The following is a 24,342-nucleotide window of genomic DNA, read 5'->3' as shown; positions in this document are numbered from 1 at the left end:
TGTACTGGCAAAAGTACATATTGATAGATATGAAGTGTGAATTTTTAGAAACGTTTTTGCCTCAAAAAGAGGTTGGAGAAAGTGTGCTGTATGCTTTACTGATAGCTACAACTTTAGAAATATATAAAATTTTTCTCAGTAAATTTCTATTTTTGTTAACATCATTCTTATTTTTATTCAAGAGGAAGAATACAAGCGGTTGAGTGAAGCGCTAGCGGAGGATGGGAGCTATAATGCAGTGGGATTCACTTACGGCAGTGATTACTATGACCCGTCCGAGCCAACAGAGGAAGAGGAGCCTTCTAAACAGAGAGGTGGGGGGCTGCCCAGGGTGATGGCGTTGGGCAGGTACTACGTGTAGCCGTAGAGTCTCCCAAACACGACACGGGCACTAAGCGATTACAGCATCACTGGGACAGACAGGGAACATTACTGGTATTAGGGTAAAACAAAGCTAAAGACCAGAAAATGAATTGTTAATGGAGATGGAGAGTGAATTCAGACTTTAGTTATCTGTCTGGGATCTGGGTGCCTTTCCTTCATTTCTTTTGGATTCAGGGAATAGGAAGTTACTCACCCTGGATCTTTGTTTCTTGATAGACAATATATGTGTTGAAATCCGCAGTGACTTGTTCTTGGGGCATTGAAAGGACAGGCATTAACCACCCTCCTGCTAACCTGCTTCTTCATATCCCCTCCACGACTGAAATAATGGCAGATGTCCAGCGGAAGGACACCTGTGGAGTCAGTTATTACCAAACAGAAAACAGCACAGTATGTCCTGGTTAGGCTCAGTAGGCCCTAGGACATAGACTTACCATGGTGTTTTAAAATAATGTTTACATAGAATTAATGATCTTAAATTTATGCCTTTCTGGATTAACTCGGAATATTTATTTAAAAAAAAAAAAATAGGGGGCTTCCCTGGTGGCGCAGTGGTTGAGAATCTGCCTGCTAATGCAGGGAACACGGGTTCGAGCCCTGGTCTGGGAAGATCCCACATGCCGCGGAGCAACTGGGCCCGTGAGCCACAACTGCTGAGCCTGCGCGTCTGGAGCCTGTGCCCCGCAACGGGAGGGGCCGCGATAGTGAGAGGCCCGCGCACCGCGATGAAGAGTGGCCCCCGCACCACGATGAAGAGTGGTCCCCGCTTGCCGCAACTAGAGAAAGCCCTCGCACGAAACGAAGACCCAACACAGCTAAAAATAAATAAATAAATAAATAAATAAATAAATAAATAAATAAATAAATAAATAGAATAGCTATTAATTTAAAAAAAAAAAAAAAAAGGGGGGGGGCTTCCCTGGTGGCGCAGTGGTTGAGAATCTGCCTGCTAATGCAGGGGACACGGGTTCGAGCCCTGGTCTGGGAAGATCCCACATGCCGCGGAGCAACTAGGCCCGTGAGCCACAACTACTGAGCCTGCGCGTCTGGAGCCTGTGCTCCGCAACAAGAGAGGCCGCGATAGTGAGAGGCCCGTGCACCGCGATGAAGAGTGGCCCCCACATGCCACAACTAGAGAAAGCCCTCGCACAGAAACAAAGACGCATCACAGTCAAAAATAAATTAATTAATTAATTTTTAAAAAAAAGTAACAAATGTTCAAGTACAATTGGTGTCTTAAAAAAAAAAAAATAGTGCTACTAAAAAATCCAGACCCATGCAGTTCAGGAACAAATGTCCATAGTCACTTTGGTAAGACCTGAGAGCACCTTTATTACAGCCCTGCGTTCTGATCAGTCATGAGTTATCAGTAATGATAATTATTAAGGGTGGATACATTAAGGATGGGTCACTCTATTCGTGGTATTCTGTTTAAAGAGAAGGAGAACTTCAGAAACCTATCCAAATGTTCAGAACAATGAACAGGAATCTCATCATAGAGGGATTTAACTTTAGAGCTAACTGAACCTGTGATGCGGGACTCGATTGTTTTCTCCTTAAGTAACAAACCTCCTGACAAGTATGAAGTAATTATAGCAGTTTAATGTTAAGCTGCTGTCTGCCCTGCGCGGTGCAGCTGCACTGGGGCTCTCCCGACCCCTTGGCGGGGGCGTGATCCTGGGAGAGCAGTACAGACACTCACCTTGTCGCCCTTCCTTTCCCTCTGCTCATTGCTTGATGGACACAGCTCTGTCCTGTGAGCTTCTAACGAGCTTTTCCAGGCGTAATTTTAACCATGTTGAGTTAAAGCGTGGTTAAGGTATTAAACACCTTTTTCCGTTGACTTTTGGATCTGACCATACCTCAGAAGTTAGGGTGCGGTAGACATGTTCTTGCAGGTTTAAGAAGTATACACTCATTCCTTTATCCAAAATAATTCATCCACTTTGGGATTCTGAATAGTACCTGTTTTGTTGTTGTGTCTGAACCATATACGTTATGTCTGCTTTAAATATCTAGTGTTTAATCAGAAGGAAGGAATGCATACTGTCACCATTTCACAAGTGAAGAATTGAGATTTATAGAGCCCAGATGTCTTTTGCAAGGTCCATCGACTATCTTTGGAAACATGTATAATAATCATTCCTTAACATTTCAGATTAGGGATCAGCAAACTATGACCGAGGCCCAGCTGGCACGTTTCTGTGAGGTTTTATTGGAACAGCTGTGCTCATTTGTTCATGTTTTGTCTGTGCGGCTTTTGCACTTCAATGGCAGAGTTGAGTAGATGAGACAGAGACCACGTGGCCCGAAGAGCCAGAGATATTTACTGTCTGGCATTTTACAGAAAGAGGTTGCCAGCCCCTGTTCTAGATGATGGGCACTTGTCTTGGTGTAGTTATTGGGCTAACTGATGTTGAGCTTTGTTATGATTATTGAATTTTAAGAACTTCCATGTGAGTTGGTTTCTCTTCCAAGTTTTAGTGTGTTTTCTCTTTAACGTAAAGTTCTCTGTATTTAAAATGTTGTTTCTTTCTGTAATCACATCCGCAGAACTTTGCTTTGTATGCTGATTAACTTTTTAATGGAACGGGCCCATTCCATTAATGGGCACATGTAAACCTTACAGCTTGACTCTTCATGTTTAATTTACACTAATATAAATAAAATGCCACATCTATAAATAACATGTACACATGCACACAAACACCTACATATGTGTATGTGTACCTATACACACACACACTTTTTAAATGGAATTCAAAATATTGGGTATTTGGTACCCAATACCACTAACAACCAAATTTTACTTTACTGCTGCGTTATCTTAAAATTTGAAAATTTAAATTTTTGTTTGTTTTCCTGAGTCACCAACATGTCTAAATATTCCTTGATTTCCAGAATTACTATGCAGTTGACCCTTGAACAGCACAGGTGTGAACTGTGCAGGTCTACTCATTCTCAGATTTTTTTTTTTTTCAATAAAACAGTACTGCACTGTTGGTTGAATCCACAGATGTGGAACCGCAGGTACAGAGAGGGCCAACTGTGGGACTTAAGCATCCACAGATTTTGGTTTCCCCTGCGGATACTGAGGGATGACTGCGTTGTCTGGGCGTCTTTAGCACTTTAAAACCTTGTGATATTAAACAGAAGCATTTGATGGCACCTTTATTTCTGTGTAATTTAACTTCTCTCCCCTTTTTGCAGCTTACTGTTTTCATGCCAGTTCCATCCTTTAGATTTTCAGTTTTTCATCATTATTACATATCCATGTTTTTAAACAAGAAAAAGTTATTTAAATTTATCTGAATCTGAGTTAGTATTGCAGTGGTTGGTTTTTATTTTGTGCTGCTAAAGCCATTTTTCCGTCAAGAGAGGTATGTATAAGAATAGCGCAACGCTGTGTAGCCCACCTGTTGCAAACAGCGCTTTTGATTCCAGTGGCTTTTTTTTTTTTTTAACATTTTTATTTATTTATTTATTATTTATTTATTTATTTTTGGCTGTGTTGGGTCTTCGTTTCTGTGCGAGGGCTTTCTCTAGTTGCGGCAAGCGGGGGCCACTCTTCATCGCGCTGCACGGGCCTCTCACTATCGCGGCCTCTCTTGTTGCGGAGCACAGGCTCCAGACGCGCAAGCTCAGTAGTTGTGGCTCATGGGCCCAGTTGCTCCGCGGCATGTGGGTTCTTCCCAGACCAGGGCTCGAACCCGTGTCCCCTGCATTGGCAGGCAGATTCTCAACCACTGCGCCACCAGGGAAGCCCCCAGTGGCTTTATTTTTGAGAACAACTTAGCACTAAGGAAAGGCTATTTCCTTAGTTTCCATCACTTTGTCATTTTAGGGAGATACGGTAAAAGTTGTACTTTTATACAGACACCTTTGGCTTCATTCCCAAAGGAAATTGGGGATTTTAAGCTGTTACTTGGCATGTCGCAAACCAGTGTTTTCTAATATCTACCAGTTCGGTGTGTCATTTGGTTACTGGAGCTGAACGGGCGTATTGTTGATTATAGGGAGCTTTCAGGCCACAATAAGTCTTTAGTCCTTGGGTGAGAGTAAGGCTACGTGAGCTTGTGGGACAGTATTAAATACTCACTTAATAGGAACTTACAATCAATCTGTATCTCATCAGACTACAGTCCCCAGGTCTTTGTGTACTGTGAAGCCTGTTTAAAATTCCCTTTTGGCTTCACAGAGAATTAGGTTTGATAGGAGACTTTTGAAATTGTTCATCTCGTCAAGAGACTCTATTATGTATGATGGAAACGTTTGTTTTGATGAAGATTTAATGTTTATTTCATGTCATCTTTTTTGAAAGAAAAACTTGAGTAGATGTTGAAATCCTTAAAACTGTTAGCTTTTACAAGGTTTCTACTATTTTTTGTACATTTCACTGTATTCTTTTAAATTGATCATCTGAGTGATTGAATTGTATATAGGTACCTTAGAATTCAGAAGTCTATAATGTGTAGTGCCTTGTCTAATATACAGTAGACAAATGTTTATTAAATGAACCATTAAAGAAGAAATGGAGGGACTTCCCTGGTGGTCCAGTGGTAAAGAATTGCCTTACAATGCAGGGCGCGGGTTCAATCCCTGGTCGGGGAACTAAGATCCCACATGCCGCAGAGCAACTAAGCCCCCGTGCCACAACTACTGAGCCTGTGTGCCACAACGAGAGAGCCCACATGCTGCAAACTACAGAGCCCACGCACTCTGGACCCCGTGCGCCACAGCTACAGAGCCCACACGCCCTGGAGCTTGCACGCCACAACTAGAGAAGAGAAAACCTGCACGCTGCAACTAGAGAGAAGCCCGCTCGCCGCAAAGAAAGATCCCGCATGCCTCAACAAAGATCCTGCGTGCCGCAACTAAGACCCGATGCAGCCCCCAAAAATAAATAAATAAATAAGTAACAAATACGTCCTTTAAAAAAAAGAAGAAGAAGAAGAATTGGAAATACATCTGATTATTTGTGAAAAGAGAGGTGGTTTGCTTGTGGGGAGAAGTCTTGGCAGTTACGTGCAGGGTTTTTACGGTTCAGTGGTGAAAGCGGTTGTCTTGGAATTGAGCACCGTGTCCTGTGCCTGACGCTCTGGGGGACCCACAGCGACGGTTTGAAGGGCGGTCCTCGCAGATCAGAGGGGCTGGGAAGGAGGAGAGCCGAGCGCGGAGCCTTGTGTGGAAAACGCTCACGTGCCTGTCTCGCTGCACCCTCCCCACGGCCGGGGAGTCCACGCTGCCGCTGCGTCTGTACCCCCAGCCCCTCGGGGCTTTGGTAAAGTGATTCTGCCCACACGTGGTGGAACGAGCAGAGCCCGGAAGTGTTCTGGGAGGGGTGGTGTGCAACAGAACCGGGAAGGGCCCGTCATGCCCGCGCCCCCGGCCCCGTAGTGGTTTACAGCTGGTGGACGTGCCTCCTCTGCAGGTCATGGTTCTGAAGTTCTACGTCTTCTTTTTATACAGAAAAACACGAGGCTGAAAATTTGGAGGAAAACGAGGAGCCTTTCATTGCCCCTTTAGGACTGAACGTGCCGTCTGATGTGGAGCTGGTAGGTGTCTTTCTCATTCACAATACTGTTAACCTTTGTTACTACTTATCGGGAGGTACTAGTGTGAGCACCCCACCGTAATCACAGCTGCTTTCTAGTTTGGGTGCGTAATGCTTTAAAATCATTTGTGAGTTAATGGAGAAAAAATCACACACCACCCCTCTCCCCCTGAAGAAAAAGGGAGAAATTACAGCAGAATCACCAGACCAGAGCATCGGGCCTGAGGAGCTGGCCCGCTCTCAGAGACCGTATGGTTGAATCCCCAGACTTTACCAGCGGGACACCCAGTCAGAATTACTGGCGAGGGGACTGCTAGCCGTGTTTAGATGCAAAACCCTCCTGCCCGAGGCAGCGTGGCCTTCAGTGCAGTTGCCGTGTCCTGTCTTTTGCTAGCGTGGTTTTGTGGGCACTCAAGGTAGGGACCTTTACCGTAACATTCTCTTGGCACCCTTCCACCCGGTTCTCCTCTCCGTTATGACTAGGGCCCTGTGGCATCTCTAGGCGGCCCCTGCCCTCGGGAGGGACACCTGGGTGGCATCCTCTTGGCCTAAGTGCTCTGCAGCTGGGTCTCTAGTTCCCATTGATCTCGCTTTGCTATTTCAGCTACGTCCAGTCAAGGTTACATTGTAACAGGCCCCATTGAGGGTTTTCTAAGTGTTGTTTAATGCTAGTAACCCTGTAAGGTAGCTTCCTGGTCCCCTTTCACACGTGAAGAAAAGTGAAGAAGTTGGGTCGCGCGTGCCAGGCAGGACCTGTAACCCATGGTCTTAGCTGTTGTGCCATCATGAGTCGCTGTGCTTTGTGGGATTCTTACATGTTCATCAGGGATGTTTAAAATATTTGTGTTGCGTGTACATACTTGGAAAAGGGATATTCGTGCTCAGAGTAAAGGCTTTCCTTTGGCATCTTCCTAACTGGATTGCAAGCACCATGGACGTGGGTATTCCAGCTCCTTCATTGTGTCCTGCTGCAGCATCATGGAATAAACAGTGGATGCTGAAAACTCCTCATAGAAGGAGCCTCTTGGATCCCCACACTAGCACGTGATACTTCCCTTATTTAGCGCAGCATGAATCGGCTGGTTCTTGCCCTTCGGTTTTATGTGACGATGGGAGATAACAGAATTTAATTCCTGCCTCCACCCATTCCTTCCTCCACTTACTCATTTATAAATCCTCTCCTTCTCTTTCTCTTTTCTTGCAAATGTGGGTAAAAATTTCTTTGGATTTTGCCAAGTAGAATTACTCTTTATGTTTGATTCCCGTTTCTACCGTTGATCAGTTTGCTACAGTTAACACTGAAAATGTTATCTGAGGATTTGATATCCTGAGACTTGTATTGATATATTTTTATGTATTGTATTTCTGTTTTTTCTGGAATATGCTATTCTACGTGAGAGACGCATTAAAAACAGTTGCTCTCTTACCCACATGTAATGCTAAAAGCTTTTATTTAAGGTTGACTATATAGATTTTTATTAAGTTTTGGTACGAAAGATCATTTTTAAGCTTTTATGCAAACATAAACATAGAGGTGTAGTAGATTTTGTTGCCTTAATTCCTCCTGAAGTATTTAGTGGTTGTATGTTCCTGGAGTCAGCATCACTCGGCTGTTCAGTGGCCTGCCGGGACCGAAAGCGCCTGCTCCCCGTGGAGAGCACAGCAAGCCTGGCCTATAGTGGTCTGCTGTCCCCCGATGTTCTCATAAAACGGTCCCCTGACTAGGAAGTCTCTGCGATTGTGTGGAAACCATGTGTAAGTGCTTACCAGGTCGCCTGTGGACAGCTCGCTTTTCCTGTGTGGTGGCATCAGGACGTCATTCTTCAGAATTGCTGTGAATCGGGGCAGGGATTCGCTGTATACATCACACACTGTCGTGTCCACGTTCGTGGGGAGACTGTCTAGGAGACAGGTGTCTGCGTCGTACGTTCCATCTTGGTGACCAAGCATGAAACTGCCGGCTCGTGTTTAGGTGACGCTTGCTGCCTCGGTGGGCAGGGGCTGCTCTGGCAGCGGCGGAGGCGGGGGTGGTAAAGAGAGCGGGTGCTTGAAGGGTTCTCAGGTTTTCAGCTAGGCTTTTGGATTAGAACCTCATGGCTGCAGGGTCTCTGGGGTTTCATGCGAAGGGTCAGGAGCAGTGAGAGGTCGCAGCGCCCTGGAAGCCGCGTGCTGGCGCCTGCTCGAGGCTGGCCGCCTGGTCCCACTGGGCCCCTCGACTCCAGCTCCTCGGGTGACCTCACAGCTTTATTTTAGCTTTTCGTAGTGACTCTGTTTGTCCACTTGTATGTTTCTTGGGAAGTAAGGACCTATTTTCTCCCGGAATATGTAGCCCAGCATCACTTGTCCCGACATTGTGTTTTCAGTTACCTGTCCCTTTCCCAGGGACTTGAAGGCTGTCTTTGTCACCTCCTGAGTTCTACACGTGCCCAGGTCCCTTTCTGGCTGTGTTGTTTTGTCTTGCACTGTGGGGAAGGTGGAGGGCATGTCTCAGCTCAGTCTCTCACCCACCCGAGACGCCGCAGATCCGAGTTCTGAGCCCAAACGAGGTTTCCACAAACACTGTCCAGAGGCGCGCGAGGTCTCGTGAGCCCCCCACCTGTTCTGTACCACCTCACGTTCCCCTCGGATCAGCCAAGGGGACCAGAAGTGCTGCTGCTCGGCACACCCGTTTGAGTGTATTTACAAGGGAAATGTGCTTGTTTAACATATTTTATGGACAGAAGGAAAAGGGGGGAAGGATACAACGTACAATTCTCGTCCTGGTCCTGCGCGGTGACACCAGTAGGTTAATAACAACACCAGATAATGAATATTCATTTAGCATGTGCTGTGTGCCAGGCACTGTGTTTGCTCGGATCTTCCGTCCTCACAACACCAGTACCTCTGACGGGGACACGGGGCAGAGCTGTCGAGAGCAGCTGCCCCAGGTCATCCTGTAAGGGTCAGGCCTGCACTTCCAGCCCAGAGCCACTCAGAGCTCGGAGCCACTGCGGTTACGCCTTACTGAACGTTGTTCTGATTAGAGCGTTAGTCTCACCATAAGTTCAGGTGCTGTGTTGCCATGGGATGGGGATGGGGAGAAAAAAGAAGCATGATTTACCCCTGTGTTCCTGTGGAGTCCTGCCTTTTCTTGGGGGTTTGTGAGGACTTTTCACGTATGATGAGTGCTAAGCCCTGGTCCAGTAAGTTTCGTGCACTTTTGTTCTCCTGGCATTTTGTCTTTTACCTGTTTGTTCCTCTTTCCATGCAGAATTTAAAGGTATTTGTGAAGTCATATATGTCACCATATATGTCACCATATTCGTTTCTGGCTTCAGGATTTTGAATCTTGTCTTAGAAGACCTTTCCACCCCTGACAATTTTTAAATATTTTCCTATACTTCCTGCTGTTACTTCCATAGTTTTGTTTTGACAGTTGAGTTCGTGCCTCAGTCTGATATTATTTGGGGCTCTGATCACAGAGGAGGAGAGAGGGCCAGCCCAGCTGCGCCTGGGGCTCCTCGCTTATTCACCCCACCTGCCACCCAGCCTGTCCCCCAGCCCCACCCTGCTCCAGGGATCGGAGCTCCAACATTTTCCAAAGCTCTTTGGAAAATCGGTGCAGGTTTTCTGACCTCACATACTGTTGTCCCATTTCCCGATGCCTACTCTGGAGTTTCTAGAGCCACGTTAATTTTGGAGATGCTGGGAGGTGTTAGTCCCCCTTCTTGGGCTCAGTTGCTTTCTTTAAAGGCTTCCATAAATTAGAAAAGCATTTTCCCCTGGACCAGTCAGTCTTTGTAACACATAAATATTTATATGTTGGCTACATCCTTAAAATCCCATCTTATGGTAGGAATAATCATATTCTTAAATAGAAGAAGATTTTTCTAAAACCTACATGATAAGGAGAGCAGAGAATGACTTTCTCCAAACCAAGTGTTTATCTTATATCCACTTGCTTCAGTAGCAGATCTTGAAGGATGCTCATAAGGTGCTTTGTTTTTCTATAATCGTTGTCGCTTTGTAAAATTACCCATACGTTGCTTTGTAACTGCTGTAGCCATAATATGATATCATAAGAGGGCCTGCTTTTAAGAAATTTTAGACCAACAGTTTGGTCAATAGAGAACATCTCTACTTGGGGGGCGGGAGGGGTTGTATTTTCCTTTAAGGATCATCATTCTGAAGTGATCATTAATAATTGTCATATATACGGAATACACTAATGCAAAAATTAATCTTCCTGTTGAGCCAAAGCTACTGAAAATGTGCGTCAGGATCCGCACTTCGGTGCAACAGTGGGCCTTTAACGTGGACTCTAGTGTATTTTGGGATCAGTAAATAACTTTAATCATAGACATTTATCCAGTTTAAGTGTGAAGGACATCATTAGTTCAGGAATTACATTTGAGAATTAAAGGCGTTTGTATTTTGTGAAGGATTCAGCCCTGAAATTACAGTAAGCATCTTGTATTCTTAACCGCCCATTATTAGAATAATTTCCCACTTTATTTGCATGTAATTTTCTAGTGTTAATCTCTTCATTAATATTAAAAGTATTTCAGATGTGTGGCTTCCAGCTTCTGGTCCGAGGGGCTCCATGTGTGGGTAGGAATTGCTCAGCTCACGATGGGGCGGAGGTAACTTCGCAGCACGTGCAGGAGAGAGGTGGGCTCTGGCTCCAGGTAGTGAACGTGCTCCAAGGCGACTCGCCCAGTAAACGTGGGTGACACCGTCTCTGTTCTGGCCAGACCACAGGTGGCTGGGCCTCAGTTTGGAGCTCTGTACTTTTTTTTTGGCTGCGTTGGGTCTTCGTTCCTGCACGCAGGCTTTCCCTAGTTGTGGCGAGCCGGGGCTACTCTTCATTGCGATATGCGCGCTTCTCATTGCAGTGGCTTCTCTTGTTGTGGAGCACGGGCTCTAGGCCTGCGGGCTTCAGTAGTTGTGGCGCACGTGCTCAGTAGTTGTGGCTCGTGGGCTCTAGAGCACAGGCTCAGTAGTTGTGGCGCACGGGCTCAGTTGCTCCGCGGCACGTGGGATCTTCCCCGGACCGGGGATCAAACCTGTGTCCCCTGCATTGGCAGGTGGATTCTTAACCACTGCGCCACCAAGGAAGTCCCTGGAGCTCTGTACTTTTAAGTGGGAGCGTTGATGAACGGGCGCCACGGGGCAGTCTTACAGGGAGTAGGAAGGAGGAACGGGATGCGGAGAGCTCAGGTGCAGAAGGAAAGGCTGGGCGTGAGCCTGCGGCTTTCCTTGGGTGTACAAAAGGAGTGTTTTCCAAGCTCTCAACACTAGTCCCTGCTAAGAAAAAGGGAAGAGAAATGATTCTTAGATCCTTGAGAAACTTATTGAAACATGCACCCCTCTCCCTAGAAAATTACATGTGTATGTGCAAAATTTGCATACAACTCCCCAGAGGATTGATTCACAACCCCCTGAACCCTATCACGGAACCCTGGTTAAGGGCCCCCAATATACGGAAACACATTGATTGGTGCGGAAAAGCTTGCCTCCTGTGGGTTCAGTACAAAGCTAGAATGGCCTGCCTCGGCAGGTGAGTTTTCTCCCCACAAAATACTGCAAAATTCAGAAACTGACTGAGTGTCGTGTAATGGGGCCAGTGCCACAGTCTGTTCAAACTGGGCTCTTCCCACTGAAACGTCTCTAGTCACTAGTAAAACCAGGGTTATTCCTATGTTTTAAGTCACACGCTCAGTGGAAAAGAGGACAGACTGATAACGTGAATGCGTGTGTTCTCTCGTAGCCACCAACAGCCAAAATGCATGCCATTATTGAGCGCACAGCCAACTTCGTGTGCAAACAGGGTGCACAGTTTGAAATAATGCTGAAGGCCAAACAGGCCCGAAACTCTCAATTCGACTTTCTACGCTTTGATCACTACCTCAACCCCTACTACAAATTCATCCAGAAAGCTATGAAAGAAGGACGGTATACGGTCCTGGCAGAGAACAAAAGTGAAGAGAAAAAGAGTATGTGAAACTGTTTCTGTCCTGTGTTGGGCTGGGGGAGGGGTTGAGATCTGCGCTGTAGGACTTCCTGGACGTTTGTGAAATCCTGCCACTAAGGCACGAGGATTAAACCTGCTGTGCAATAAGTCTGAACATATATTAGATTCTTAATTACTGTTTTCATAGATGGGTGACATAGAGTTAAATGTTGATGCCATCAGAGCATAACCATCTAGGTTGGAAACGTTTCCCCTCCCTCTGGCTGTTGAACGTGTCACAGACAGAACAGCGAGCCTCGCGCTCCGTGGATGGTTCTAGCGCGCACCCCGCGTTAGGGCCTGAGGCTGAATTACACAAGTCCACAGGATGAAGTGGCTAATCTTACTCTCTTTTTTTTACTCTACCTTAAGCTGTTGTTTTTATAAGTGTCTAAATTTGGAGTTCTTACTACAAAGACCAATTAAGTATTTTGAATAACATTCCGAGACAACAGTACATATGTCTGCCATTGAATTTTTCTTTCAGCTGAAACACGATTTTCAAAATCAGTTGCATACATCTTACTACGGACCTCATCTTCTCCATGTTTGTTTGTTTGCTGTAGTTTTGTAAAAAATCTGTTGCTGTTATTTTACCTTCATAAATCAGTAAGATTTTTGCCTTTTTTCCAAAAAATTTAAATATTCAGTGGCTCCGGACTAGTAAATGCCAGAGGGAAGGTGCCAGCGGGGCCGAGGTCGTGCTCCTTTCTCGCTGCCTTTATTTCTTATAATCCCACTTGATAAAATCACAAGCAAATGTCATTCTGCTGAATGACTTGGGTGGCAGCAAGATAGGGAATATTTTCCAAAGGTGGTTTTTGGACAGATAACCAAGAAATGGCTGCATATAGTTCTGCCTTTGTGTGTGTCTGAGGTCTTACGTAATTTATTTGTACCTTGACGTCTTGACCTGTGTTTTGCTTTCAGAGTCGGGGGTGAGCTCTGACAATGAAGATGACGATGACGAAGAGGGCGGGAGTTACCTGCACCCGTCCCTCTTCGCTTCCAAGAAGTGCAGCCGCCTGGAGGAGCTCATGAAGGTTCTCGTCTCGTTACTGAGCTGTAGCTTTATGCCATAACAAAACTGCTCATTTAACTCTGGAAAATTGTTAAGCAGGCATTTCTTTGTATAATAGCTGCTTTTTATTTTATTAGCATTGACGTATATCTCGCCTTTTTGTTTGGCTTGGTGGCAAAGGATTTGCTCCCTTTATTTCTTATATATCCCATTTTATAAAATCACAAGCAATTTATTTTCATTTTATTATAGTTTTACTATTTGGGATATTTAGAATAAGTAAAATGTTGGTTAAGACGTGGAAAATTACTTTTTCATGCAGGTTTTATTAAAACAGGATTAGATTTCATAGGTGTCCAGGGTATGTGCCGCTTGAAATAATCTGTTACCGTCACGGATAACATAATGTGTTAGCAAGAAACATAAATTAAAGAAAAATTTTCTTTTCATTCTTATTATAAGGAGTTAATCCACACCACTCATTGTGCCATTTGTGATGTGAAAAAACAGGGGTCCATCAGACCTAAGCATATCATTTCAGCAGTCACGCAGTGTGGCTGGTTGATTGGACTTTAAAAGCTGTTGGTGATTAAAAATCAGAAATTGCTTTAAGGATGGACAGAGTTTGAGGTTTTGAGTGAATTTGGAGGCTCACACTTTTCTCAGCAGCAATCTAGTCTTGGTCATCCCTCCTTCTTTTCTTTCATGTCTTTAGGAAGATTGAGGTGATTTGTTTATTCAGTTCCTCTGGAACTCACAACCAGCTAGAGCTCTCGTCGGCCACGGTTAGGGCCTCCCTTTGTGCGCCCGCCCACGTATGTGGGCGTGGTGCACGCGTGTGTGCTGCGTGCATGCGTGTGCTGAGGTTTTTCTGAAGCGTAGACACCGTCCTAAAGCCTTCTTGCCACAGAAGGGTTCTGCGTGACTCAGAATGCAGGATGTGGTGTGACCTTGCACCCTCTCTCTCTGCAGCCTTTGAAGGTGGTGGACCCAGATCACCCCCTTGCGGCACTGGTCCGTAAAGCCCAGGCCGACAGTCCTGCCCCCACTGCACCCACGGCAGATGGCACGGCCGTGCAGCCCTCCCAGGTGGAGTACACCACTGACTGTGAGTACCTCACTGTGCGCCTCCGGGCAGGGGGGCAGGTGCAGGGGCAGGTACGCAGGTCCGGTAGAGGTGCCGTGAGGAGCGTTCATGTTAAGCATCCTTAGCATGTGGCCTCATCCTTTTGCCTGTCACTTCACGTTGGCAAGATGGCTGCCCTATCACCAGCATCAGCCCTGCATTCCAGAAAGGATGAAGAGGAAGGGCAAGAGCAGAAAGCAGTTTCACATGGTCTTCCCATCCTGCAGCACAGGCTGGGAAATGGGCTTTCAGTTGGATACATCACTGCCCTGAACGAAATCAGAGTTCTGTTAAGAAGAACGGGGAAAGTGGACATTGGCGGACATGTGTTGTACTACTGTTTGCCATGGTTGCTTTCCTAAAAGACACAGGGGTCTTCTGTGCGCCTCGGGATTGGCTACAGTTCCTACTTGTTCTTGCTGATTGCCACGCTTTTCTCTTTTTAATTACTTAAAGATTATTAATAGAAGGTAAATCTTGAAGTTCTATTCAAGAAATCATTTGAAAGTATTTAACCTTGGTCTCATTATCAGGTCTTTTTAAAATTATTTTATTCAGAGGTTAAATACTGAATGAGAAGAACCTTTAGCAAAGCCACGGGAATTCATCTGTTCAGCCTACTTCACAGGGACATCTGATACAATGAATTTATAAAGCTTGTCACTCTCAGGGATTGGAGGGTCAGCCTGAGGTTAATTCCCTTTTAAAACGTAAGCTGCTTGTTACTTCAGGAAGAAGCTTTTGTTAGAAATGATAACTGTCTCCTTTTGCAATTCCCGTCTGGCACTGGCGTGCCATGTGCAATTTTGATGTGCTAAATTAACATTTTTAGACTTCAAAAATCAGTTACTTGAGTGAACTTAATGCATGTGTCTTTAAAAAAATCTCTTAGAGAACTCAGATAATTTCTTTAATGCATAAATCAAGTTAAATCTAGTTTCTTTAAACATTCGAATCAAAGAGCAGATCTGGTGCGGTCTCATCTTACCTGCGGGTTGGTTCCGGGCTGGGGGTGTGATGGGCGTCAGAGTGGGCGGTAATCCCTGCAGGGCTTTGTAAATCACTCCTCATGCCTCCCGGTGGGGCTCTCCGTACAGACAGCGCGTCCGCCCGGGTGAAGCCCGTGAATCGCGAGTTGGGTGTGACCGGGAGCTTCTGCCCCCATCTTTACCTCAGTCCAGGGTATACGCTCACTGAGTGGGATGTCTCTGGCTTCCTTTTTCCTTGCTTTCTCTTTTCAGACCTGTCTTTGAATTTGCACAAGTTGAATGCAGTGTCCCTGCGCCTCCTCAGATTTCTAGAGCTATTAAACTTCTTGCATCGGAAAGGAATAAAAATTCAGGGTTGAGTGGCCATTTTCAGGTTATTCGCGCTGCTTATCACTAGTGTGTGTGCAGTTAACTGTGAGGTCGGTGATGGCTCTGTGTTTCTACACACCCTGTAGGACTGGGCAGGGGAGTAGCCGAGAGAGGCCACTCCGTGACTCGGGATTTCACTGCGAGGTCCCACGCTCTGATTGTTGACCATGGCCTGGGCCGAGTCACGGCCGGCTGGAGGATGAGAGGGGTGGGCAGGACCCAGGGAGCCTGGAGCCCCATGGCTTCAGTCCCTCCTGCCACTCATTAGGGGCCCCAGAGGCCAGGGTGACCCTTGGCAGCCTCTCCCCCGGGGGAAATCCCACCCTTGCTCTGTGCAAACCCTGCAGGCCAGTGCATGGGCGGGATGTCCTGGTTCCCTCCCTGGCCCCTGGCCCCTGACCCCGGCCGGAGGTGCTCCAGCAGCGGGGGCACCAGTTAGGAACCAGCTCTTCCCCTCGATAAAATAATTGTTCTGACAGTCATCTTCTCCTTCACACATGCAAGGGTGACAGCCACGAGTAGGAGAGGCGGTATGGGGGTCACGCCTGGTGCTGGGCACGCGCGCTGCGTTGAGGGCCAGCCTCACGTGTGCCCAGGCCAGTGGCGATGAAGGAGGGAGTCGGTGCCGACAGAGGGTGTGCTGCTGAGACTTGGGTTTCAGCCATGCCACAGGGCCGGGACCAGGTTCTGGGTTTTCCAGAGAAGCAAGGAACCTAGCGTGTTTAGGTGAAACATGTCAACTTACAAATGTCAGTAGTGAATTCATATTTTGTAAAAATACAAGGCGTATTTTGTAAAAATACAAAACGTAAGGCAAGCCAGATGCTACTCATAGGTGCCCGCGTCCAGCCTCTGCCGTGGGTGCAGGAGGGTACCTGGGCAGCGGGACAGAGGGAGGTCGCAGAGCTTCTCTGTGGAGACCGTGCTCGGCAGTAGTCAGCTCTGCCCAGAAGCTGGGGAGGGGCTGTCAAGTGTCCTTCAGATTTCACACAGATTTAAATGCATCGTGCCGGGAAGTGAGAGCAGTTTTGTTAAAATGGGGAGGACAAAAGCCAGACTCCACCCGGGTGGGAAGTGAATGGGGGGTGTAGAAGTGGAGACCTGAGCACGGGCCGCTTTGTGAAGAGGGGAGAGGCAGTGCCTAGTGGAGAAAATGTTCCCTGAGAGCCCTGCCTCCAGGATCGGCTCCTTGGGTTGCCATGACAACAGCCCATCTAGCATCCGGGAGTCATAGGATGGGAGAGGCGGCCTTAGAACTTGGATCTCGATAAGAAAAATGCGTAGAAGAAATGAACACAGACACCTGTACTTGGGTTCTCAAAGATGTTTTTATTTGTGATTAGAGTCTATGGTTATCTTAAAAAATAGCAAGCAAGAATATGAAAAATTTGAAAAAGAGGCAAATAAAGGCGACATGGCCCATCAGATAATAAAATGAGATGTTACAATAGAAGTCCTTGGGAGGCCTAAGTAATTGGTGGTTTACAGAAAATGTGTGATTAAAACAGGTCTAAAAATGCTACGTACGTACGTGCCTGACATGTGCTGCTGTTGACCCGCTTCTGACGTGGGCCACGGCCTTGCCTCTGACGGACGTCCTCACCACAGCCAGCCTGAGTTCTGTGAGGTGAGGTGCACGCCAGGCGCCCAAGAGCAGAACCCCAGGCTTGCAGTGTCTTACTTCAAGGCTTTCACAGTTCTTTCTCCCTCCTTGGGTTCCACAACAGTTTTTTGTTTTTGTTTTTTAAGCAATTGGTGTTTTATCCGATCTTTTCAGAGGATTCAGTTTCATTTTCACAGAATCAGCAATTCTCTTTTCTCACTCAGATTTCATCTGTTTCCATAAATTTTAATTAAATATGTAATTACAGTACGTTTAACCAGAAAAAGTTTAAGTGAAAAACTCTGCTGGTAAAAGCAGAAAGGTTCAGCATTCTAAAGAGGAGCGTCCTGGCCTGGTGTGTTAGTGCCTCCGGGGGCCTCCCCAGCCCAAAACCCAGGAGACTCTTCAGAGGGAAAGGATGAATGAGCCCCCCAGAGACAGGTTCAAACAAGGAAGGACTGGCTTATGAAAAGCATGGTGTCGGGGAAAAGCGATTCGGAAAACAGATCCCATTAGAGCCTCACCTTTTATCCAACAGCAAAACTACTTCCAGGTGTAAGTGCCAGATGTGAGAGTTCTCAGGAAAGTAACAACTTTTTTTTTTTAATTTATTTTATTTATTTAGTCTTGGCTGCGTTGGGTCTTCATTGCTGCACGCAGGCTTTGTCTAGCTGCAGCGAGCGGGGGATACTCTTCATTGTGGTGCACAGGCTTCTCATTGCGGTTGCTTCTCTTGTTGCGGAGCACGGGCTCTAGGCTCGCGGGCTTCAGTAGTTGTGGCATGTGGGCTCAGTAGTTGTGGCTTGCGGGCTCAGTAGTTGTGGCGCACGGGATTAGTTGCTCCGCGGCATGTGTGATCTTCCTGGACCAGGGCTCGAACCCGTGTCCCCTGCATTGGCAGGTGGATTCTTAACCAGTGCGCCACCAGGGAAGCCCGAAAATAACGGAACAAGAATCATCTATTTTAAGCCAACAGACATTATATTCAACTAATGGAAAAAACAAAACCATTGAGAAAGCAGAAGAAACTAACAGACAAACAGCTTTTACAGTCAAATAGGAAAAAAAACTTATAGCCCAGTAGAAAAATGAACTGCAGTATGAATAATTCACAAAGGTAAAAATGACCGTACAATGTTTTTTAAAGGTTTACCCTTGCTGCTCACTCAAATGGCATTGTATCTGCTGACTTTGGAACCTAACCTCCGTGGAAAATAAAATCCAACATTTCATTTAAATCAGGCTGCAGCAAATATATGAAGAATCCAAGACTTTTTGTTATGGTGGAAAAATATCCATTCGCAGGCACACAAGAACACTTTGAAATTATAAGTCTTAGGATAAAATCGACGTTTCTGGGCTGTGGAAAATGTTGTTTCATGTATACCTGTTTGAATTTCTTAGTAATCACAGAGATTAAATAAAAGAGAGACATGCCATTTTTCAGCTGTCACGTAAGCAAAGAAGGAAAAGGTCGACATCGTGTTGCTGGTGGGAGTGTTAGACTTGTGGAGGGCAAGCTGGCAGTGTAGACCAGAACCTAAAATGCGCGCCTTTGACCCAGAACTGAGCTTATATGTGTAAAGACTGAGCTTACAAGAATGTTCATTGTAAGAACGATTTTTATTAGCAAAAGACTGAGATGCCCTGTGTGTCCCTCAGGGAGGACGAATGGAGTAGGGTTAGGGCACAGCGGCATCTGGAGGCTCTGCCTGGGGCTCCTGGTGGGCGAGGGTGCGGCCGAAGGGGGCGTTTGGTGTGAGACTGGAGGGGCAGGTAAGAGACTGGTACCAGCGGTGCGCTTAGAAGAGGGTGCAGGGCGAGGCGGTGACTCCTTCCCTGTCCATTTACACTGCTTTGAACCTTCGGAAAAATTACAGATTTGTGTGATGCTCATTTGAAACACTCGTATCCTGAGTTAATTCTTTGCAGGTTTGAGATTTTAATGGCAAGACCGTTTTGTCAGCTCTCCCTGTATGTATCCTGTTGAGGCTGCAGCAGTCCTTGTGACAGCTTGTGTCCCAGACAGCGGCTAGAGAGCCCACCTGCTGGGGCCCCTCCAGGCAGCTGGAGTCACTGAGCTTTTCCGTCTCTTTACGTTACTTGGTGTTTAATAATCACCTTAGAAGGTATTCAGTCGTCCCTTGTTATTTACTTTCTGCTGATTAGAGGTTTTCCTAGATTTGGCAGTCTAGGAAGAAAAGCATCTATTTTTATTTTAAAAGAATTTTTTTCTAGAAGCTCCTTAAATATAGATATGTGAAACTTAAACAATCTGTTTCCTTTTTAGCCTGACAGGGAACTGTCTTTCATGCTGTTTTCTGTTATTATTTAGTTGTCTTCTGCTATTTAGCTATAAATCCTTGCAAAAAAGCATAATAAATAAAATAAATTATGCCGGAATCAGTAATGCTGAAATACTACCCACTGTTACAGCATGCGGGTTTTTTTAAATAAAATGCCAGCTCGGTTTTTTTGATGTTTCGGTCTATAAATAGCTTAAGTGAAATTAAACCACATCACGTGGCTGCAGTAGATATTTTCATGCTTCTTCCCAGTTTTTAAAATGTGGTTTTGCTGTTGTTTTTAGCTTTTCTTTTCTGCAAAGTCATGACCTTGAAATGCTTTACTTACCTTCCAAACTCTTTTTTAGAAATAGCTGTACTATAATTCAAGAGAAGTAAAAGGGAAAAAGTAAAAATATTACCCAAGATGCCACCATCCAGAAATAGCCATTTTTAACATTAGGTGAGCATCATTGGCACAGTGAAAAAGACTGAGATATTGTGGGAAAAAGGGGAAAAAAAGAAAGCTCATATCTTTAGAATACAAAGATAATTTCTATGCAAAGATAGATTAAAAAGTTGATGTATAGTTAGAAATATTTGTGTTAAAGTGGAAATAAGCTTTATAATTTTACTTGAATTTAGCTGAAGAACTGTAATCAAAATGAAAATGAAGTAATTCCTGAACTTCAGTTAAAAGTTTCTTCCATACCTCATGAATTCAGTTCTAAAAGGAGAACATCAGAGAGGTTGGAATTGTAGGGGTTTTTTCAAGCTATATGTTTTTTATCTTAGATGTTATTAATCAACTAAGAAACTAGAGAAAATTCAGCGCTAGTAAAATGCCTTCCCTTCACCCCTCCCCTAACTGCTGGGTTTTTTTTAAGAAATACTGTGTTTAGATTGTGAGAGTTTAAAGTAGTATTTACATTCTGTTCTTTTCCCTGGTTGGTTAGTCTGAGTTCTATGGATTAGTTTTTTTGTCAGAGCATCTCTCTTTGAGTTCTTTATCTGATTCGTTTCTTGGTCGTTTGAATTTCATAAACAAGTAAGTTTTTACAAGGGTTCCATTTCATGCATTCTTGAAAAGTCCCTGCCATCGACCCTGGTGTAGAAAGGAAAACTTGCCTGGGTATAAAATACTTGGGTTGTATTTTCTTTCTCTGAGATCTTGTAAACTAGAATCTCACATGGTCCTTCCTATCAGAGAAACCTGGGTTGGCTGACTTCTGCCACTGACTAGTTGAGTGAGTGAGTTGGTTGGTTTTCGTTAGTTGCTCCTGGGTGCTGTTCTCTGAGATCTTATGTTTGAAAATGTCTGCTGCCCTTTGACATAAATAGCAACTAGGCAGAGAATAGTACACTTAGTCACACTTGCCTGGAACTTGGGAGCGTTGCTGCATGTTGCTGTGGAAGGGGCGAGGCCAGCTCCATCTTCCCCTCCCTCACCCCTTAAGAGCTTGCTTTTTCTGCCTGGATACCTAAAGAATTCTTTTTGCCCTTAAATTTTAATAACTTAATCAGCATAAAGCCCCCAGTTTTCCTGGAATTTATTTTGTACCCTTTCAGTCAAAGATGCAGTTCTCATTTCAGGGAAAGTATTTTCTATTATACCTCTGAATGTCTTTTAAAAGACACCAGTTTCCTTATTTTGGATCATCTTTTTCTTCCATATCTGTCATTTTCTTTTCTTTTTTTTTTTTTTTAATCTGTTTCTCTTTGGCATTCAGCATGATTACATCCTCTTCCTATCCATCTTCTCCTTGGTTGGTGACTTGATTTTTTTCAGCTGTGACTGTTCTGTTCCTTCTAGTCAATAATGGTGGTATTTTGGTCCTCAGTTTGTTTTCTAAACTCTCCAGCAGGTTTGCAGACCTTTTCTGTAAAGGATGTAAACGTTTCCAGTGTGGCAGCCGAGCAGCCTCTGTGGCAGCTGCTGGTGCTGGTGGAGCATGAAAGCCGCACTGACCGTCGGGAACGAGGGCACGTGGCTGAGCCCTAATAGAACTTGATTGATGGACACCGAACCTTGAATGTCATGGAATGTTTACATCGTGAAATGGTGTTTTGTTGGGTTGTTTTGGTTTTGTTTTTGAACCGTTTGAAAATGTGAAACCATCCTGAGCTCTCCCGAGCTGGGCTGAAGCAGGCACCCAGGCCCAGTTCCTGACCCTGCTCAGCAGGATCCCTTCCGTCTCATTGCTTGTTTTACTTCCTTTTCTTTGTGCTCAATTGAATTCTTGTCTTTCCGAATTCGTCCGTGGCCCGAAGAACTCAGAGGTTGCTTGGGCTCTGTTTCCTTCCCGACGCAGCTCTTCACTGTTGGCGCGGCATGTTCCTCGCTGGGCTCCTTTCGCTGGGCCTTGTCCTTTACACCTTCCCCCGCTCAGGTCGGCAGCTCCGTCCAGACCTTTCATCCCAGCACTGGCCACCCCTCCTAGACACCGTCCTCACCTGCTCTGAGATGCTCTGTCGTCCCTCCCAAGTGCAGCTCCTCTGGAGACTCCGTTCTCTGCTCTCACGAGGTCCCCAGAACGCCCTGGAGCAGATGTCCTTCCCCCAGTCGGGGGCCCAGGGGAGACTTCTGACAGCACAGAGCCCCGGCCGCAGGCTCCCACCTCCCATACCCCTGAGGCTTTGCCTCACCCTGAGCTCCTGGTCTCATGCTTGAGCCGCCTGATTTTTCCACCCGGACTCTCCAGAGCCTGTTCTTATGTAACTTGCCTCCAAAACCTCCATACGGTATAAAAAATTCAGGTCATTTTGCTTGAGGGTCACTGATGAAGACTTTAAGTAATGGTTGGAGACAAGGCATCTCGAGAAGCAAAAAAAAGAGCAGTCGCTTTTCAACACTGGCCTTAAAGTTCTTGAGTCACCCATTCATGTATCTAAAACGGATCCATTTGGGTGGTTTCCAGTGAGTTTACAAGTGAGAAATTCTCCGTGTCACTACAGAAGTCTTCAGATTTTCCTCTTCCAGTTTGGTGACAGCAAAACAAGTCTCCTTTTGTTTGGGGATTCTTTTTCCCTAAACACAGGGCTGTCTGTGTGTCACAGTGAAGGAAATTAAGCAGGGTGGCTACCGTGAGCCCGTGGTGAGCTTCCGTCTTCTCCAGCGTCTGGCTCCTGAGCCCTTAACGGCCGTCGGCCACTGCCATTCACTGCGGCGAGGGGAGCCTCAGGGTTTTTAGACACGGTATGTGCTGATCCAGATGGTGAAAGCTTTTAAGTGTTTGGGGGATGGGGAGGGTCATAATATATTATTTTCTAATAAATTTATTTATTTGTTTGTTTGTTTTTGGCTGCATTGGGTCTTCGTTGCTGTGCACGGGCTTTCTCTAGTTGTGGCAAGCGGGGGCTACTCTTCGTTGCAGTGCGCGGGCTTCTCATTGCGGTGGCTTCTCTTGTTGTGGAGCACGGGCTCTAGGTGCTCGGCTTCAGTAGTTGTGGCACGCGGGCTCTAGAGTGCAGGCTCAGTAGTTGTGGTGCACAGGCTTAGTTGCTCCGCAGCATGTGGGATCTTCCTGGACCAGGGCTCAAACCCATGTCCCCTGCATTGGCAGGCGGATTCTTAACCACTGCGCCACCAGGGAAGTCCCAGGGTCATAATATTTTTTTACTTAAAAACTGTGGACGTAGAATTTGAGGGAGTTTTTGGTTTGACTGTAGTTTTCCCTTGCAATTGTGTACGAATACACAATTGTATCATAGATTGTGTATGGTAGAGAGCTAGTAGGTAAGTGCTCTGCCTAGAGGTAACGGTGGCCAGAAGGGGTTTTTAAGGAACTTCTGAAAATTATCCCAGTCCAGGCGGTGAAGCCAGAAGGCTTGAGAACAGACGTCAAGAGACAGTTGAGTGGATACGAGAGTTTTAAGAAAAGGGATAGAGAGGGAGGTTTCAGCTTTGATTTCTCTCATTCTACTTCTGAAGCACCTTGAACGTTTTTAATATTCCCTGGGATTACTGGGCACTTTCCTCACCCTTGAAAATGCAGAATTCAGTGATAATTTTGCTCACCATTGAATTGCGTTGTTGACGCATAATATGTAACCCCTGTAGTGTCACCTGTCCTCAGGTAAAGGTTTTCAGTGTGAGAAAGCGCAACGCTCAACTGTAGGCAGAAGAGGATTCTCCAATCACGTAGACTGGGTTTTTTTGTTTTTTTAAATAAATTTATTTATTTGTTTTTAGTTTTGGCTGTGTTGGGTCTTCATTGCTGTGCACGGGCTTTCTCTAGTTGTGGTGAGCAGGGGCTACTCTTTGTTGTGGTGCGCGGGCTTCTCATTGTCGTGGCTTCTCTTGTTGCAGAGCATGGGCTCTAGGCGCACGGGCTTCAGTAGTTGCAGCATGTGGGCTCAGTAGTTGTGGCTCGCAGGCTCCAGAGCACAGGCTCAGTAGTTGTGGCGCACAGGCTTAGTTGCTCCGCGGCATGTGGGATCTTCCCGGGCCAGGGCTCGAACCCGTGTCCCCTGCGTTGGCAGGCAGATTCTTAACCTCTGCGCCACCAGGGAAGTCCGACAGCTGTTATTTCTTGAGCTGCTGGCCACTGGCGCCAATCTGGACAGGCCGTGTTCCCAGCCTGTAAGCCGGGGTGCTCCGCTGACTTCCATTCATTGCTTTCCTGTGTTGTTAGTGCTGTCCTCTCCTTGTTTGTTTGTTTACTCCTGTATTTTGCTGGAGCACGTCCTCCAGTAGTTTGCGAAGAAAGGATACACAGGAAGACCGTTTTTTTTGATCCTTGAGTGTCTGAAAATGCCCTAATTCTCCTCTCACTCATGGTAGGTCATTTGGATGGGCCCAGAATTGTGGTTTGAATATTGCCCTTCAGAGTTTGGAAGGTTCCAGGCCACCATCTCCTAGAAGCCTTTGCCCTGTGCCATTCCAGTTCCTGTTCTTCCACATGTGACTTGTACATTCACTGAACAAACTGGCATCACGGGCAAGCCATGCTGGGAAGAGCAGTGCACGGCCTTCCCTCCATCGTGGAGCAGAATCCGTGAGACCCCTGGGGAGTCCGC

General features: G+C 45.9%; 1 protein-coding gene across 5 annotated transcripts in view; it reads left to right on the top strand.

Annotated features, from left to right (window-relative positions):
- SFSWAP (splicing factor SWAP) overlaps positions 1 to 24,342 on the top strand; it is an 89,520-nt gene that overhangs the window by 3,466 nt on the left and 61,712 nt on the right. For all 5 annotated transcript variants that reach the window (XR_009497381.1, XM_059895575.1, XM_059895574.1 and 2 more), the window contains 5 exons: positions 183 to 314; positions 5,854 to 5,939; positions 11,688 to 11,913; positions 12,861 to 12,973; positions 13,924 to 14,059. Coding sequence is in view for 4 of the 5 variants with exons in the window: in XM_059895575.1 (XP_059751558.1) it covers positions 183 to 314; positions 5,854 to 5,939; positions 11,688 to 11,913; positions 12,861 to 12,973; positions 13,924 to 14,059 (693 nt within the window). In the remaining variant the exon portion in view is untranslated. The remainder of the gene's footprint in view (positions 1 to 182; positions 315 to 5,853; positions 5,940 to 11,687; positions 11,914 to 12,860; positions 12,974 to 13,923; positions 14,060 to 24,342) is intronic.

This window comes from Balaenoptera ricei, chromosome 14 (genome assembly GCF_028023285.1).
Source record: "Balaenoptera ricei isolate mBalRic1 chromosome 14, mBalRic1.hap2, whole genome shotgun sequence".
NCBI classification, from domain to species: domain Eukaryota; kingdom Metazoa; phylum Chordata; class Mammalia; order Artiodactyla; family Balaenopteridae; genus Balaenoptera; species Balaenoptera ricei.
Note: the sequence above shows the minus strand (reverse complement) of the source record. Positions and strands in the feature narration are given on the sequence as shown.